The following is a 17327-nucleotide window of genomic DNA, read 5'->3' on the forward strand; positions in this document are numbered from 1 at the left end:
ACTCTGTGGCTACCGCCTGGACAATCATTTTATCCTGAGCGGCTGATCTCCTGTTTTTGGCTTGTCAGCAGTTGCCATTTTTAAATATCTTGGTGTTGATCCAGCAATGGCCCATAAAGTTAGTGAAGTATCTTCACTGGCATTTGTCCATCTTCTCTAGAACCTCATTGCTCCATCTCCCAGTGGGCATCATTTCAGTTTCTGCCCAGAAATGGGCAAAGCATACCACCCCATGCCCACAGCCTCTTCCTTATTTTTTTAACATCTTTAAGTTGCCATGTAGAGGTTTTGCTGTTTTGCTTCTGGGAAGCTGAACGATTTATTCTTCCTTGCTTCCAGCAAGTTACTGTGGACTTAGAGAGGATGTAGGAAGAACTACTGCTTTGATTATTGCAGCATCAGAGCAATAAAGGGAAAAAAGAAAACAGAAAGATCTGCATCAGTATCAAATGGTGTGGTGGGGGAGGGAAGGTTGTGGAGCCATCCATGGGCAAACATCTGCAAAGCAAAGCAAAGAGGCAGGGACTGGTAAGCAGGCAAAGCCCTCTGGAAAAGGCAGGAAGGAGGGAAGCAGGCATACAGCCCCACAGCTGTTTGCTTTCTATTTCCCCCACCATCCTGCCAGAACTGATGAAGCTTCTTGGATGAGAAGCGAAATGTCTTCTTTTTCTTCCCAAGGAAAAAACAGCCCAGTTACCATTTGAAAAAAACACCTTTGAGACAACCCTTGTGAGGGCCACAGCTCAGGCATTTGGCAATTGTCTCCCCTCCCACTTTTTCACAGTTTTTGATTTTTTGGATTTTGAATCCTGCTTTCTACTCAGTTTGAGAATTCCCAAATTGTCATTGGATAAAATCTCCCCTGAAAACGGAGCTCACTGATGATTTCTCCCTGTTTCCTTTTGCATTGAAGCCATCAATGGATTCCTCTTTGGAAATTTGCCTCTCCTGGATACGTGCAAGGGAGAGACCATTTCCTGGCACTTGCTCGGCCTCGGCAGTGAAACTGACATTCATGGGGTTGTTTTCCAAGGAAATACCATCTTGATGAATGGGATGAGGCGAGATACAACCAGTCTTTTCCCTCACACCTTCGCCACAGCCCTCATGCAGCCTGATAACCAAGGTAAAGGCCTAACCCTCTCTTCCCTCTCTCAGGACCGAGAAACTTGACCCTTCACATTGTGTTGAAGCACAGCTCCCCATATTTGGGGAGACGGGCTGGGCTTTCCAGAGGCTCTAGAATTTGCCAGATCTGATCTCAGCTCCTTTCCGTACTGAGTTTAAGATGAAGGGAAACAGCTTAACACCTGTAGAGCAATGTGGTCAATTGAGAAACACATGGATAGTATTTTATTTACTTATTGAGAGACGGTGTACCTGTCTCTTTAGGAACTCAAGGAAACATACAAGGGGGAGGAGGAGGTTGGTGTTGTTGGTTGGACTGATCAAATGCCCATGTCTTTGGGGGAAGACTTTTACTGAAGTTGTTGGAGTCATGATCCAACAGCTTAACTACTACCCTGTATTTGCTCTCAATAAATTCAGAACAAGCAAACCCTTCTTGAGAGCTTTCCAAACATGGCAACAACTGGTATCTGAGAAGTTATCAAAATGCTTCTGCCCCCGTCCCCAATCCCTGGAAAAGTTTAAGCAATTTTTTCTATTTCTTTAAGTGGAAGATGCATACATGTAGTGTTTAAAAAACATTGGCCTGTTGCCACACCTAAATGAATTTAGATCTGTCTTTCCCACATCTGGTAGAGAAACTTCGGGGTTTCTTTGCTCCCATCCTGATTCTGGACGTCTTCTCATAGTTTTGTTTGCCTCCTCCTAGGCACTTTTGGTGTTTACTGTCAGACAAGCAACCACTATCAGAACGGAATGAGAGGCAGTTACTCTGTTCGGCAGTGTGGGAAAAAGGCATATTTTCCAGACCAACAATATGGGACAGTGAGAACCTTTTACATCATGGCTGAGGAGGTGGAGTGGGACTATGCTCCAGACCGCAGCTGGGAATTAGAAAGGCACAACAACTCTGGAGAGGAAAGGTATCAGTGCTGCTTCTGAAATAGCTGCTTCTGGTGACTTGTTTCCAGGAAATGGGATGCAATCAATCATGCTTTTCCTATCCTTCTTGCAAAAATATGTTTTGGGGGAATTCTCTTGAAATATGTTTAAATCAATTAGACTTATAGGCCAGACTGTAGGTCAGAGGTAGGTCAATTGGGAATGATCCTGAGGAAGGTAAGGAACTGGTTAGTGAGACGAGAAGAAGCCCTAGAAAATTATCCTGGAGAAGAACCAATGAGGAGCTGAAGGACTTTCCTCAAAAGAAGGCAAAGGGCTGTTTCTGTTGTCTCAGGCTGGTAGATCCTCAGTTACTGGAGGATCAATTTTTGCCTGAATATTAGCAAAAGCTTATTGACAGTTCATTTGACAGAGAAGTGAGCAATTATCTAGTGGCTCTAACAGAATAACAGCAAGGGGGGGACCTTGGAGGTCTTCTAGTCCAATCCCCTGCTCAAGCAGGAGACCCTGTATCATTTCAGACAAATAGCTGTCCGATTGCTTCATAAAAGCCTCCAGTGATGGGTACCCACAATTTCTGGAGGCAAGTCATTCCACTGGTTAATTTTTCTCACTCTCGGGAAATTTCTTACTTCTAGGTTGGATCACTCTTTGATGAGTTTCCATCTGTTACTTTCTTGTCTTGTCCTGTCATGCTCTGGAAAATAGGTTGACCTCCTCTTCTTTGTGGCAGCCCCTCAGATATTGGAACACTGCTATCATGGCACTTCCTAGTCCTTCTCTTCGTTAGACTAGTCATACCCAATTCCAGCAACGGTTCTTCATATGTTTTAGCCTCCAATCCCGTAATCATCTATGCTGCTCTTCTCTGCACTCTTTCTTTTTCTTTTTTTTAAGAAATTTTTTATCGGTTTTCTAGTTTTACATTTGAATATTTGAAAAGCAGCGTGGTGGCTGAGTTGTTCAATAATTCAATAACATACAAATATCTTTAGTACAGATCTCAAACTATTACATTAAAAGTTTCCTCTCTTTTCCCCTTAGTATTTACTGTCTCATCTTTAAGTTAATATAATTCTTATTATATCGATTAAATCAAAAATAACTTTCTTACATTTATCAATAATTTTTAATTTATACATATCCTAGTTGTATTAATATTCAGTCTTTTTAGACAATCAATGTCCTGACTAATTTTTCCCAATTTTTAGATTTCCCATTAATATTTATATGTAATAGTTGATAGTTATAATTTCCAAGTTTTAAATAACCCCAATTCCCTTTATCTCAATTCATCATATGATCTAAGGTTCAAAATACACATCTTATCTATTTGGGTTCTCATCATCTTACATCAACTAATTAGTTATACAATATAATATTCTTATTTTCTGGTAGTTTCTAGGTATCTTAAATTGGGTAACCAAAATTCCTCCTATTTCAACCTTTAATACTGCCTGTCTTTTTCTCTTAATATCTACTATCTCGTATTTAAGCTAATAATTCTTATTACCATTACATAAAAACATATTGCATTCATCGATTAATTTTTAGCTTATGTATATCTTAATTATCTTTACATTTAACCTTTATGAACAAATCAATGTTCAAACTTAACTATTAATATTTATACTTCTAAGTTATAAATGGCCACAGTTTTCTTTATCTCATAACAGTATCCAGTATTCAAAATACACATCTTAGCAATTTGAATATATTCTATTTTAATTCTCATGAGTAAGTCAAAACCCCAATTTTCTTCAGTCTTATTCTGGCTTGCTTTCTTTGCCAAATCCTCTTCCATGTCCGTGCTTTTGAATCGTCAAACAAATCTCCCTGTGTTGTTGTATAGATTATTTGACATAGATTATTTTTTTAAGAGGACCAACAAATAATCTCTCTATTTTTCCATCTCGACGTAGTTGTCCTAGACTATTTATCTTCTCTTCAATCTGTTCTTCTTCTTGATCCTCAGGTTCCTTCTGATTTATGTAGAAAGTCTTTTCCTTTTTCCATATTGTCAGTCTTTTTTCTGGGTTTTCCATTGATCGTATTTGTTGATCAGTTGAATCTTCTGTCATATCTTTAATTGTTCCACCTTTTCTGCTATATTCTGTGTATTTTTTAGTTATAATCAATGTTTGAGTCAGTGGCTCTCAGAATAGTTTTATGAATTACTTTCAACATAGAGAGAATCTGTTCCTGGTCTTCGTCCATATTCTCTTAGTAGAGTATTAAGTTAAGGGCTTTACAATCAGAGAATGCAAAAAGAAAGATTTTGTCACTGACTGAGGAACACAGCTGGGCTTCTCTCAGCTAATGTCTCAAGGTTACATAAATCTTACCTATTGTCTGGACTGCTGGCCAAGTCTCTTTTTAGCAATAACAAATTGTAGTGTCAGGTTTAGCCACAAGATGTCGCCCCTGCCATTTAAAGTTTTTTTTAATTCCAAAGTTTTTATAACCTTTTTGATTTTGCTTCTTTCTTATAAGTAAAAACCCCAATCTTCAGTAAGCATAGAAAATCTTTTAGTCCACAAACTTTAAAAAATAGAATTCCAATTAGAATCAAGTTATTCTTTCAACGTTTTAAACTCCCCTGGATAGTCAGTCGCCACTGTTTCTGGAGGAAGGGGTAAAAATCTCCCTTCCCTCTCCACGGGGGGAAAGTACTTTAGGCAGCTTATGCAGGTAAAGAAAATAATTAGGATTTAAGAGAGATAGATCTCACCCAGTCTCATCCATGCTGCTTTAAAATTGCCTGGTGGTAAGTGTGACTTTGGCTGTCTGCAGCCTAGTGACGAGCCATATTGCTATGGCCAGTCTTTTGTCTGCCAGTTTGGAGGGCTGCTCTGGATCAAGCAGAAGGGCTACTGCCCTCCTGCGATCCAATGGGGATCCCCTCCTTGCTGGTCGCCCCTACAGGGCAATTTTCGACCCTTTCCAGGGTCCCCCAGCGAAGTGAAAGGCGCAGAAGATGGAGTTCACCTTCCAGATGTCCATGGAAGCCACCTTGGCAAACCAGAAGTCTTCTCTGCACTCTTTCTAAAGTCTCAACATTTTTTTTATATTACGGGGACCAAAACTAGATGCAATATTCCAAGTGTGATTTTACCAAGACTTTATAAATTGGTATTGACATTTCACATGATCTTGATTCTATTCCACTGTTAATGCAGCCTATGACTGCATTGCTTTTTGGCAGCTGCAATACACTGTTGACTCATATTTAACTGATTGTCCACTAGGACAGAGAATGAGGTGGCTGGATGGAGTCACTTAAGCGTGAGCTTAAATGGACTCCAGAAGATGGTAGAGGACAGGAAGGCCTGGAGGAATGTTTTCCATGTGGTCGCAACTAACAACAACAACCACTAGGATAGGCATCTCCAATCCCTGGGCCGTGGCCTGTTTGGAACCAGGCCGCATGTTTGGTGAGCAAATTCATGCAATTCCACTTGCTCAAGCAACAGGTGCTCACACTTGCACATGAAACTCCTGTTTATACAAATGGAGCTGCTTGCGCTTGGACTCACACCTGCCACTCACACAGAACCATCCCCTCTCCCCAGCTGGAAAGATTGGGGACTGCTGCACTAGGACTCCAAGATCCCTCTCACACTTACTGCTATTGATGCTACTGCCAGGTACCATCTATTCTGTACTTGCGCATTTGATTTTTCTTGCCTAAATGTGGAACCTTACTTTTTTCATCATTGAATTTCATTTTGTTAGATAAGGCCCAGTGTTCAAGTCTTTCAAGATCCTTCTGTATATTCAGACTATCTTCTGGAATGTTGGCTATTCCTGCCAGCTTGTTGTCGTTTGCAAATTTGATGAATTCCTTTTCTATGCTCTCATCTAAATCAGATGAAGAGCACTGGGCCTAAGACAGAGCCTTGGGGTACCCCACTGCATACTTCCTTCCATGTAGATGCAGTTCCATTAAGGACTACAGGATGAGTGCAGTTGATCATTCAGTTACAAATGTTAGTGATGCTCTCTTACTCGCATCCCAAAAGTGCTTTTTCATGAGGCAACTGGACTTTCTTGTTTTTCTTTGAAAACATTTCGCTTCTCATCTAAATAGAGCTGAAGAAGCTTCTTGGATGAGAAGCGAAACATCTTCAAAAAAAACAAGGAAGTCCAGTTGCCTCGTGAAAAAGCACCTTTGGGATAACTATGACCTGGATGACTGAGAATCTCCATAGACATGTCTAACTCACATTTTTCTATCTTATTAAGTAGTAGGTTGTGGCCTACTTTATCAAATCCCTTACTGAAGTCCAAGTAAATTGTATCCATAGCATTTCACTGGTCCACTAATTTTGTTACTTTGTCAAAGAATGCAGAAGATACTTATTTACAGTGAAGGCTTTGTAGGCTAGCAGAGGTTCTCAGGTGGAACCAGTTTCCTTTGCTAGGATGGTCAGCTAATAGAAAGGGGGAATGGACCCCCACTCTCTTCCCATGGCCAACAAACTGTGGCATGGACAGCTCAGGCTCAGCAGAATCTCTCGTGAGGGCCACTCCCTTATTTGAACTTTCTGAAACAGAATTTTCTGCAGCATTTATTTAGTTTTGCTTCTCTAACCTCCACTCAGCACACTCTTGAGTATTGCTCCTTTTTACACTTTGCATCTTAACCTGTGGAAGCTGGATGGTGCATAAGTGGGACTGCAAGCCTGATCATTGCCTCCTCCCAGACAAAGGCCTGATTGCAGTTTGAGTTCTTGCCACTGGCCATTTCTCCTCCAACTTCCCAGGCCCTGCAGAAGCTTCTTCCTCCTTCAACTTCTGCTGGGGTTTCAGTTCAGCTCCTGAGGCTAGTGCACAGGAATCTAGAAGGGAAACGGGCTACAGGTTGTATTGGGAGGAGGCTCCCCTTTATTCCTCCTGCTAGGAAGAGAAGCTGGCTCTCAGTCCTCTGTTTTGTTTCGCGCGTTGGTAGGCATTGAACGAGGCAGAGTAACAACAGGTACTTCTTTATTTGTAGCTAAACAGAACTCTCAAAATGGCTCCGCCCCTTTTTATACATTCACTCTTGGGCGTTGTCAGCCAATGAATGCAACGTATTTTCCCGCTCAAACGCGTGCTCAGTAACTCAGAGACAGCCTGTCTTGCTCAGGTCTCAGTGCAGCTTCCTGCACCTGCTCCGTCAATCAAAGCCCAGGACATAACAGCCTCAGCATCCTTCCTGCAGCAGGAAACACTTGACCCAGCAGAGGTTTCCACAGGGAAGGGGTCAAAAACAACAAGATGGTAGCTGCAACCATGTAATCAAAGCCCTGACACTTTATATGAGCACTGTGACAATGTAAAAAAGAGTGGGGCTTTGATTGTCTAGCTATGGCCACTTGCTTGACTTTCTTGACCCCCCCCCCCCAGATATCCGTGTTACCCCCAGAGCCACGTGTGGCCAAATTCTAAACATATTCCAGGGAAAAGCCTCTATGGGTTAACTGTCTTGGGAGTATGGCAAGACACAAAACAGAACAAATCAAAAGTCACTTGTCTGAGATGATTAGCTATAGAAATAAATAAATAAACTGAGGGGGAAATCAAAAACTTTCTTTAAAAGTATTTGATGTCTTGATATTGCTATATAAGAATTATTGCATTTAAAATATTAGATCCAGAGGCAGAACCTGAAGTTCCTTGGCCACATCAGGACTCAAAAATCTTAGATAAAGTTTGCAGAAATATTTTTAAACATTTTACATCTATGTGATTCCCCTACTGGCTTTCCTGTCAGCCTGCTTCAGATCAGTTAAAGCCAGATTTCCTTGAGTTAAATCTTCCCAAAGCAATGAATGAGAGTCTAACACACACCATTGTAAGTTGTTCATTTGTGCTAACCATGCATCTTTCATGCAAAAAGGAATTTTGAAATTCACAGATATGGTGACATATTTCTCAACCATGAGAATGGACGACTGGGCTCCCAGTACAAGAAGGCCGTTTATAGGGAATACACAGATGGGACATTCAAGACCCCGAAGAACAGAACAGATGCTGAGCAACACCTGGGGATATTAGGTAACCCACTGAAACTTTTGAGTGTGATTTTCATTCCAGCTAGTAGAAGCTTAAACTCTTTCTGTGCATTGTTTTCAAGAGGGCGTCTTTTTTATCCACTCCTGTTAAGCTTTGCAGCTTCTCAACCAGGAGATTTCCATTCTAGAAATGAGGATTCTCTTTGAAATACAGATAGAATGAACAATGATTTCTCCAGGATGGAATAAGGACTCCTGCTTTGGGCAACTATATGTGGCTTTCAGGAGACAGAAATAACTGGGGGAGAGGGGAGGTCAAGATAGTCCTTGGCCTACAACCATTCAGCAGCCATTAAAAGTTACAGTGGCATGAAACAAATTGTAGTCATAACAACACTTTGGAGTTCCCAGGAGCCCTGCAGTCAAATGATTGTGATCTGGGCACCAGCACCCATTTGCTCTTATGACTGTCTGCAGGGCCCCACAATCACATGATTGCTACTTGCAATCTTCCCTGCTGACTTCCCCAGGAAGTGAAAGGGGAAGCTGACACCAAAGGTCTGAAGTCACTGACTTAAGTCACTCCCACCCGCACCACCACTACCCTCTTTCTGCGCTTGTGCCATACCTGCCACTTGGCCACCCTTGGGTGCCCTTCCTGGCTTGGACAGTCTTTGGGACAGAGGTTCTGATCCCAATTGCTATTGTAAGACAAGGACCACTGGTAAAGGGTTCACACCATTTGCACTGAGAAAGCACTTCAAGTTGTTTCAAAGCTTCTCTCTGCTTCCCCCCTCCTTTCCAAAACCCAAAGAGCTTCTGCATTGACTTCATGCTTGAAGGAAAGTTGAGCAAATTGGAGTTGGTAGAGAAGTGCCCATGACACAATGTTTGATAGCACATTGGATCCTTTGGAGACGTCCCTCCAAGCTTTGGGGAAGTGTGATGGACTTTCTGGCTTCTCTGGCTCAGCTCATCAAAGCTTGGGAAGAACAGGTCAGAGAAAGTCTGGTTAGAATCCTAAGGCTGGAAGGGATCTTGAAGGTCTTATAATCCAACTCTCCGCCCAAGGCAGGATTCCTGATACTATCCTAGACAAACAGTTGTCCAATCTTTTCTTGAAAGCCTCTTGTAATGGAGCACCCACAACACTGTTCCACTGATTCATCATTCTCCCAAATTTCTCCTTAGGTTGAATCTTCCTCTGACAAGCTTCTACCTCTTGCTTCTTGCCCTGCCTTCAGGTTCTTTGGAGAGTAAACTGATGCCCTGAATTGGTCAGGAAGCCAGGTCTGGTGGCACAAAGCAAAGCAGGCTGACTCCTTCTCTCAGAAGCAAAGTGGTTATGCTGTTCTCTGAAGCTACTGGGAGAGGGCTACACATTGTTGTTCACCAGAAGAACCACCACCACCCCTGCTGAAATTTTCCAAAAGCCGAGTCACTGTTCTTTTGCTTTGTCCTTCTTGCCTCCAGGTCCCTTTATTTGGGCAGAAGTGGGAGATGTGCTGAACATAGTTTTTAGGAACAAGGCCATGCGGCCTTACTCCATTCATGCCCACGGAGTCCTGGAAAAGAACAAGGACTCCAAGACAGCACTGCCTGGTGAGTCTTGCCAATATGTTCTCTGTGGCAACCTATATGTTGTGTTTGTGTATCTGTGTATTAAAAAGTTCACAACTGCACCATCTGTCCTACTTTCCCTAAGACTAAAAGGCCTTAAAAATGTGAATTGTCAGTGTAGACCTAAACTGTAGCTTCTGGATGGACAGGGTGGTGAATTCAGAAATTCCTGGTAAGAAAGATGCTAATATGTGGGCAATTTGGAAATAAACCTCTGTTTGGTTATCAGTGACAGATACTCGCAGAAACAGAACTTTTATTATACACATTAGAAAACTACAACATTACATTACTTTTTGACATTCAAATTGAGGCACTTATCATAATGTGCCTCAATGTGCCTCAAGATGTTTTCCTTTAAAAAAACATCCCAAAGGAACTTTTCAATGCCTCTAAGTTTTTGTGATCAGTCCACACTTCAAAAGGCACCTTGCTCCCCTCCAGGTAGTGCTGCCAATTTAACAGAGCCCAATGAATTGCAAAGGCTTCCTTCTCCCACACTGCCCATCATCTTTCACAGTTGGAGAATTTTTTTGAAGTGTAGGCTCAGGGCTGCAGGACCCTCTCATGATTCTTTTGCAATAGTACAGCTCCAATGGCCACCTCCCTGGCATCGGCTTGAATCACAAAGGGCTTCCCCGGGCAGGGGTGCTTTAGGATCAGATTGGCCGCAAACAGTCTTTTCAAGTTCTCAAAAGCAGTTTGACAGCTCATAGTCCATTGTAGCGGCTGGCCCAGTTGTGGCTTCCCCCTATCTTTGCCAGTTTTTAACAAGTCTGTGAGAGGTAAGGCAATTTCGGCAAATGAAGGGATGAATTGTCGGTAAAAGTTTGCAAACCCCAGAAAGCTTTGAAGTTGTTAGCGAGTTTTGGGGGGTTGCCATTTGATTACGGTTTTCACTTTCACAGGATCCATCTCAATGCTCTCAGAGGAGATACTGTAGCCCAGGTAATCCATCCGAGTCTGGTGGAATTCACATTTTGATAGCTTAACATATAGTTTGGCGTGCAGCAATTTCTTCATCAATTCTCGCACTAATTTTACATGGTCAGCCATATTCTTGCTCTATATCAAGATGTCATCAAGATACACCAAGACCCCTTTATATAAATGATCGTGTAGCACCTGGTTGATCAGCTGCATAAAGATGGCTATAGCCCTTGCAGTCCAAATGGCATGACTTTGAACTGATAGCTGCCCATAGGACAGTTAAAAGCCGTCTTCCATTTATCTCCCTCTTTTATTCTCACCTGATAATAGACTTTTCTCAGGTCTAACTTAGTGAAGATCCGCCCTTTCGCCAGATGAGTCAATAGGTCCTTCAGGACGGAGAGGGGTACTTGTTTTCTTTGCTCACAGCATTTAATCCTTTATAATCTATGCAGAGACAAAGCAAACTGTCCTTTGAACAACACCGGAGCCCCCAACTGGGATTTAGCCAGTTCGATGAAACCCCTTACTAGGTTTTTGTTTACATACTGTTACATTTCCTCCATTTCGAGGGGGGATCATAGCATACATTTTCAGTCTCGGTCTACCGGTAATAGTTCAATGGCACAGTCATTTGTTCGATGAGGAGGCAGGACATCACACTCTTTCTCACTAAACACCTCCACTAGATCCCGATACTCAGTGGAAATGAATAATTCGCCTGGCCTGGGAACAGTAGCTATTTTCATGGTTCCGCAAATGGCATAGGTCCTTCGGTAACATTAGAAGAGTGAAGAGGGGGTTTGGGACCTATAGGCAATCATACGGTCGTCATCCCCTTTTCCCAGCATATAAAAGGTCTCCACTTGTCTAACTAAGTTAGACCTAAAATCACAGCCTCAGTCATTTTCGGAGCCACCACGAAACGGATGAACTCCCAATGTTCACCTATCTCTAAGTGGACAGGTTCTGTAAGATGGGTCACTAAAGTTCCTTCCATTAAAGAGCCATCTGCCTGTTCAAATCTCATGGGCTTCGAGAGCAATCTTGCTCAAATACCCAACTTAAGAGCAGTTGGCAAGCTGATAACGCACCAAGAACATCCTGAGTCCACTACTACTTTTAAATCCATTTGTACCCCTGTCTTTGGGACTATAATTTTGGCAGCAAGAGAAAAAGGTGGGACGGGTCAACTCATCATCAGGTCGTTCTCCCCTTTGTCGTCACTGTCGTAGGTGCGAGAGAGGCAGTGGGAGTCTCGGTCTGGTTCTCAGCCATCTCCTGTGTGGGTGATGTGACTTGGGTAACAGATTCCTGTGCAATCCAGCTTGACTTCTCCTTTGCCGGCTGTTGGACTGGTTTCTTTTTCCCCGGTGGGCCCGATCTACCCCACTGTTGGGGATAGGGGATCGGGCAATTTGCCGCTCGGTGATCCTGCTGGCCACATCTGAAGCATTTGATGGGTGGCCCAACAGGTGGTTTAGGAGATTTTGCGGTTGCAATGGCTGGGGGTCTCCAGGGCGGCAGTTGTCTGGTCTGCTCTGGTCTCATGCAGGTTTCTGGGGGGGGGGTTGGTTTTTTATAACGAGCAAGCTCGATGTCTAGCCTCACTGTAGCCTGGTACCACTCTTGTAGTTTATCAGGGACCACCCAGTAAATGCAGGCCTGGGAAAGTGATGCACTAGGCCACTTTTCAATTTAACCCACTATCTTTCAAAATTCACGCACATATTCCAATGCAGGTCTATTGCCCTGCTTTATTTTGTGAATTTTTTTCTCAGCTTGGAGAGCTATGGATTGATCCTTGAACCTGGCTCTCAGTCCAAGAAGGAAAAGATGAAGTTTTCTCAGTTCGGGCGCTTGCTCTTTATACAGATTGTTTAGCCACTCAGATGCTTCCCCTTCTAGATTGGCTGTGACAATGTTGACTATGGCAGCTGTGTCCGAATAAAAGTTGACATTACAATTCATGTGTGAACGTACTTGATTGAGGGAAAAAAATCCATCAAAAGTTGCTTTAAAAGGTGGTGCCATCATAGGCTGCTGCCCCCTCCCCATTGTTGTTGCACTTCGAGTGGTTGGTGGCCTCCCAGGTGTGGTTGTGGCATCCCAGGTTGCTGCATGCCCCCCAGCGGCTGCTGGCCTCCAAGTGGCAGTGGTGGCATTCCTAACTGCTGCAGCCCTCCAAAGGATGGCGGGGGCATCCCCAGCTGCTGCAGGCCTCCTAGTGGTTGCTGGCCTCCCAGTGGCAGTGGTGGCATCCCCAGCTGCTGCAGGCCCCCCCTGTGGCTGTTGTGCCCCTACCTGTTGCTGGCTGTCCAACAGGTTGTGCAGCTGCTGAATTAGATTGTATTGAATGCCCACCTTCGGGTCTTCCCTCTGCACTGGCTTCGGGCTCATGCAGCAACGACAATAAGGCTCGGGGCTGTATGACCGGTCATAGTAATAGTCAGGGCTCTGATGGTAGCGGTGACACCTCAGGCTGTCATCGTAGTCTCGACGTCTGGAGCTGTCACGATAATCGACGCCGTTCGGGGCTTTTCTGGTGGCTGGGGCCCTTGTGCCGATAGTGGCGCTTGGGTTCTTGAAGATCGGCAGGGATCCAGACTATCTCAGTCCAAATGGCGGTCAGGAGTTTTCTTTCTCACTGGACTAGAGGTTAATGCAGGTGGTTTTGGGTGCAGGGAAGCCGCTTGCACCCCCCCCCCAACTGGGCTTGGACCTCTCTTGGACACCAATTGATGATGGTCCTGTTGATCGTTCTGCTCACTTGCATGCGAGGAGTGGGAGAGTTGTTCCCCGCTCCTCACCTCCAGTTATTTGAACCTCTCCACCAACTTTTCTACCGATTGGCTTTGGGCGGACTTCTCCCGAGTCCTCAATAGTTGCTGGCCCCTTGGCTCCCCGGTGATCTGCAGAATGCGATTCTCAAGAGGCCTCTTCTTGCAGGCCTCAGACACTTTCGTGGAGCTTCCTTCAACAGGGTTGCCCCAAGATGCTTGGACTCTCCACTGGGCAGGGTCCACTCCAAAGTCAGCTCCCGCATCTTTGGTCTAGCTCCTGACTGTAAGGGTTCCAAACTTCTTTTCTCTGCCAATGTGATGGCTTGCGCTCCCTCCGCTGAGGCAGCCACCCCGGCCAGGGTGCTGTTTGCTTGTGCTTCTCCCTTCTCCATGCTGAGTTCTTCCTTGAGTCTTTGTTAGCCTACCCTTTGGCTTTGGAAAGGTGACTGGTGCTCAGGACCCCAAGATGGTTAAAGTAGAAAGTTGTAGTTTTGGGTTAATGTCATGGTTCCGATAGATGAAACCCAATAAAGAACTTCAAGGTAAGGAATCTTCCTTAAAGAACATTTTATTCAGGAAACAAAGTATCAGCACTTCATAGTTGAACCCAAAACTAAACTTCCCCTGTCCAGACACAAAGTAATAAGTTGCAATTCCCACCCTCATTAGGCAGTCATAAATCACATTCTCCAATTAACTTAAAACACGGGCTTCTGTCCATTCTTTCAGCCCACCAAATGTTATCAGTTTGCATCCTTCAGTTCCCATGAAGCTGCACTATTGTTATGGCTAGCTGAGCTCAAGCATTCGCCCCATCCCCTTCTATGTCTGTTTTCCTAATAAGCAAAGAAAGCAAGTTAAAAGCAAAGTAAAATGGCTGCAATTTCGCTCAGTGGTCATAACGGGAACATCCATTGTCACCGCTAGATTCACCCAAGAACTTTTGAAGCAGTTCTGTTGGGATGTTTTTGATCACCCCTCCCCCCCTAAAGCCCAGATTTGGTGCCAAGCAACTACTAAGGGATTTCAAACTTTGTAAGATGTTATGACAAGTGCCTCAATTTGAATGGCGATTATGTCGAAAAGTAATGTAATGCTATAGTTTTCTAATGTGTATAATAGACGTTCTGTATCTGTGAGTGTCATTGATAACCAAACGGAGGTTTATTTCCAAATTGCCCTCGTATTTCCTTCCTGCCTATAATTATTTTCCCAGATTCAAAGAATCCAGAGTATCGGGGACTAGGCTGGGTCGACGAAGAGGCATGTAAAAAGGAGCAGGTCTCTATGTGGCCTTTTTTTTTTTCACCTGTCCTTTTTTCAGGCCCCCTCCCCCATCTTTTCCCCAAGGACTGAGGATATGCTTCTCTTTTCCTTCACCCCCCTTTTTTGTTTTGGTCAGTGACCATAATAAAGATCATAGTACTCCCTTTTTTTATGCCAGTGTTTCTCAGCCTCAGCAACTTTAAGATGTGTGGACTTCAATTCCCAGATTTCCCTAGCCAGCTAGAATTCTGGGAGTTGAAGTCCACACATCTTAAAGTTGCTGAGGTTGAGAAAGACTGATGTATACCATGGTCCAATGAGGGAATTTAGGCTGCGAGTGGTCCAAGATCAGCAGTGAACTTTGTGGCTTAATGGAGTTTTGATCTCAGATTTCCCCAGTTGTCATCTGAAAACTAATTATGGGGTCCCACTGGCTCACTTAACAACACCAGTTGCATTATTCTGTCTGTCTTCACCTGCAATTGCTATGGAGGTCAGCAAGAGCCCCCAAAGTCTCATTTGAGCAAACAATTTGTGAAAACTGAATAGAGCCAATAAATGTCTTAAAAAATGCAGAAGTATTTAAATATATTTAAATAAATACAGAAGATTAGAGTTAAAACATGGTTTGTAAGCAATAGCTAAAAAGAACATTATTGTAAAAGAAAAACCCAAACATTCCAATCAAGTAATTTTTAGTTGCACAATAGCAGAGGACTGTCAAAATCCATTTCCATGTTGGGTGGAGTTTCTTTCTATGGGTACTGTCATTCTCCTGAGTGCCCTATCAGATGCTTTTGCTTGGGCACAGTGTATCCTCTCTGTCTTTCTATTTGCTTGCTCTTTGAACTGTTTCCCCTTGGTGTCAATTCGGGATGAGAAAGGAATGTGCCTCCGACCATCTGGCTTATCTCTCACTGCGGAAGAGAAAGGTGCGAAGACCCAACAATGTCTTCACAGGTATGGGAATGGGCTCAGTTATCTGCTCCATTCCCACAGCAGACTTAACATCTGGGGATTGGCTCATTTGAACTGACCATCATTTGCTTGATGCTCTTTTAACCTATTGATCTGAGCGGGAACCCCTCAGATCTTGTCTTCCATGCCTGCAATCAGCTTCTCCAAATAAAAGTTCCTTTTGGAATGAATTTGTTCCAAGAGTCCTGCTTTCCAGGGATGAGGTTTTGAAGCGGGTCCTTACATATTCTTAACCAGTCAGTTAGGTAGAAGTGTGCTGGTGGAAGCATTTAAATTAATAATCTTAATCCTGCAACATCTTGAAGCTCCAAGGACCTATGCAAGGATCCTTGTTGTAGACTTCAGCTTGGCATTCAATACCATCATTCCAGATATTCTTCTGACTAAACTAATTCAGCTATCCATTTGTAAGTGGATAGGAAGCAGCAGGTAAAGCTAGGCAAAATCACATTAGATACCTCTACAATTAGCACAGCCCCCGCTCAGGTTATGTGCTTTCTCCACTTCTCTATCTATAACAACTGCATCTCAAAGGATCCCTCTGTTAAAGTACTGAAATTTGCAAATGATACAACAGTGATTGGTCTCATTTCAGATCATGACGAATGAGATTGAACAACTAACGTTGTGGTACGGCTGGAACAATCTTAAACTTGAACACACTCAAAACCGTAGAAATGATAGTAGATTTTAGGAAAAACCTCCTGTCTACAATACTAAACAATGCAGTATGACCTTCAAGTTTCTAGGTCAGTGATGGCGAACCTTTTTTAGACCCAGTGCCCAAAAACTGGCCCCCGCTCCACCTCCCGCCCTGCTTGCTCTGCCCCTACCCACCCCCTGCCCCGCCTGCCCACAGGGCCATGCACCGCCTCCATGGTACACCACAGATCGCCCAGGCAGCCCTGCAGTGCCATGGCAGCCATGCCCTCCGCCCACATCCCGCAGCATCATCTGCACGCTATGGGGCATGAGGGTGGAGTCTCTGCTGCCCGGTTATGTCCTTGGCGACTCTCCTCCAGGGGGACTGCTGGTGAGGAGGGGGCTGTGGGGGGAGATGGGGCTGGGGCGACAGCACATGTGCCCACAGAGAGGGCTCCAAGTGCCGCGTCTGGCACGCGTGTTCTAGGTTCTATAATATCTCAAGACTTAAAATGGAGACCTAACATCAAAAAAGCACAACAAAGAATGTTCTTCCTGTGCCAACTCAGAAAGCTCAGACTGCCCAAAGAGCTGCTTATACGGTTCTACAAGGGAATTATTGAATCTGTCATTTGCACCTCTGTAATTGTCTGATTTGGCACTGCAACCATCACCGGGTAGTTAAAACTGCAGAAAAAACAATTGCTACCAGCCTGCCTTCCATTGAAGTCCTATATACTGCACAAGCAAAAAAGAGGGCTGTGAAAATATCTATCTACAGAAGTTGTTTCAACTTCTTCCCTCAAGATGACCCTATATGGCATTGCACACCATAACAACCAGACATAAGGACAGTTTTTTTTTCTCCCATGCCATCACTCTGCTAAACAACTAATTCCCTCAACACTGTCAAACTACGTAGTAAAGCTATATTACTATTATTCTTCTCATCTTTCCTATTATCTATCTCCTTATCTTCTTATGACTATGATATTTATGGCTTGTATCTTATGATATATATTGTTTTATTTAGTATCCTAGTATGATGTATGTTGTTTGCTTATCTAGCATCCTATCATTA

At 43.7% G+C, this 17327-nt stretch overlaps 1 protein-coding gene across 3 annotated transcripts in view; it reads left to right on the forward strand.

The window, feature by feature from the left end:
- Positions 1 to 17327, forward strand: part of HEPH (hephaestin) — a 120872-nt gene that overhangs the window by 93881 nt on the left and 9664 nt on the right. For all 3 annotated transcript variants that reach the window (XM_039365364.1, XM_039365366.1, XM_039365365.1), the window contains exons 12-15: positions 914 to 1126; positions 1838 to 2051; positions 7931 to 8070; positions 9501 to 9629. In XM_039365364.1, the coding sequence (XP_039221298.1) occupies positions 914 to 1126; positions 1838 to 2051; positions 7931 to 8070; positions 9501 to 9629 (696 nt within the window). The remainder of the gene's footprint in view (positions 1 to 913; positions 1127 to 1837; positions 2052 to 7930; positions 8071 to 9500; positions 9630 to 17327) is intronic.

Source organism: Crotalus tigris, unplaced genomic scaffold (genome assembly GCF_016545835.1).
Source record: "Crotalus tigris isolate CLP2741 ecotype Arizona unplaced genomic scaffold, ASM1654583v1 scf7180000020062.1902635, whole genome shotgun sequence".
In the NCBI taxonomy this organism is placed as follows: domain Eukaryota; kingdom Metazoa; phylum Chordata; class Lepidosauria; order Squamata; family Viperidae; genus Crotalus; species Crotalus tigris.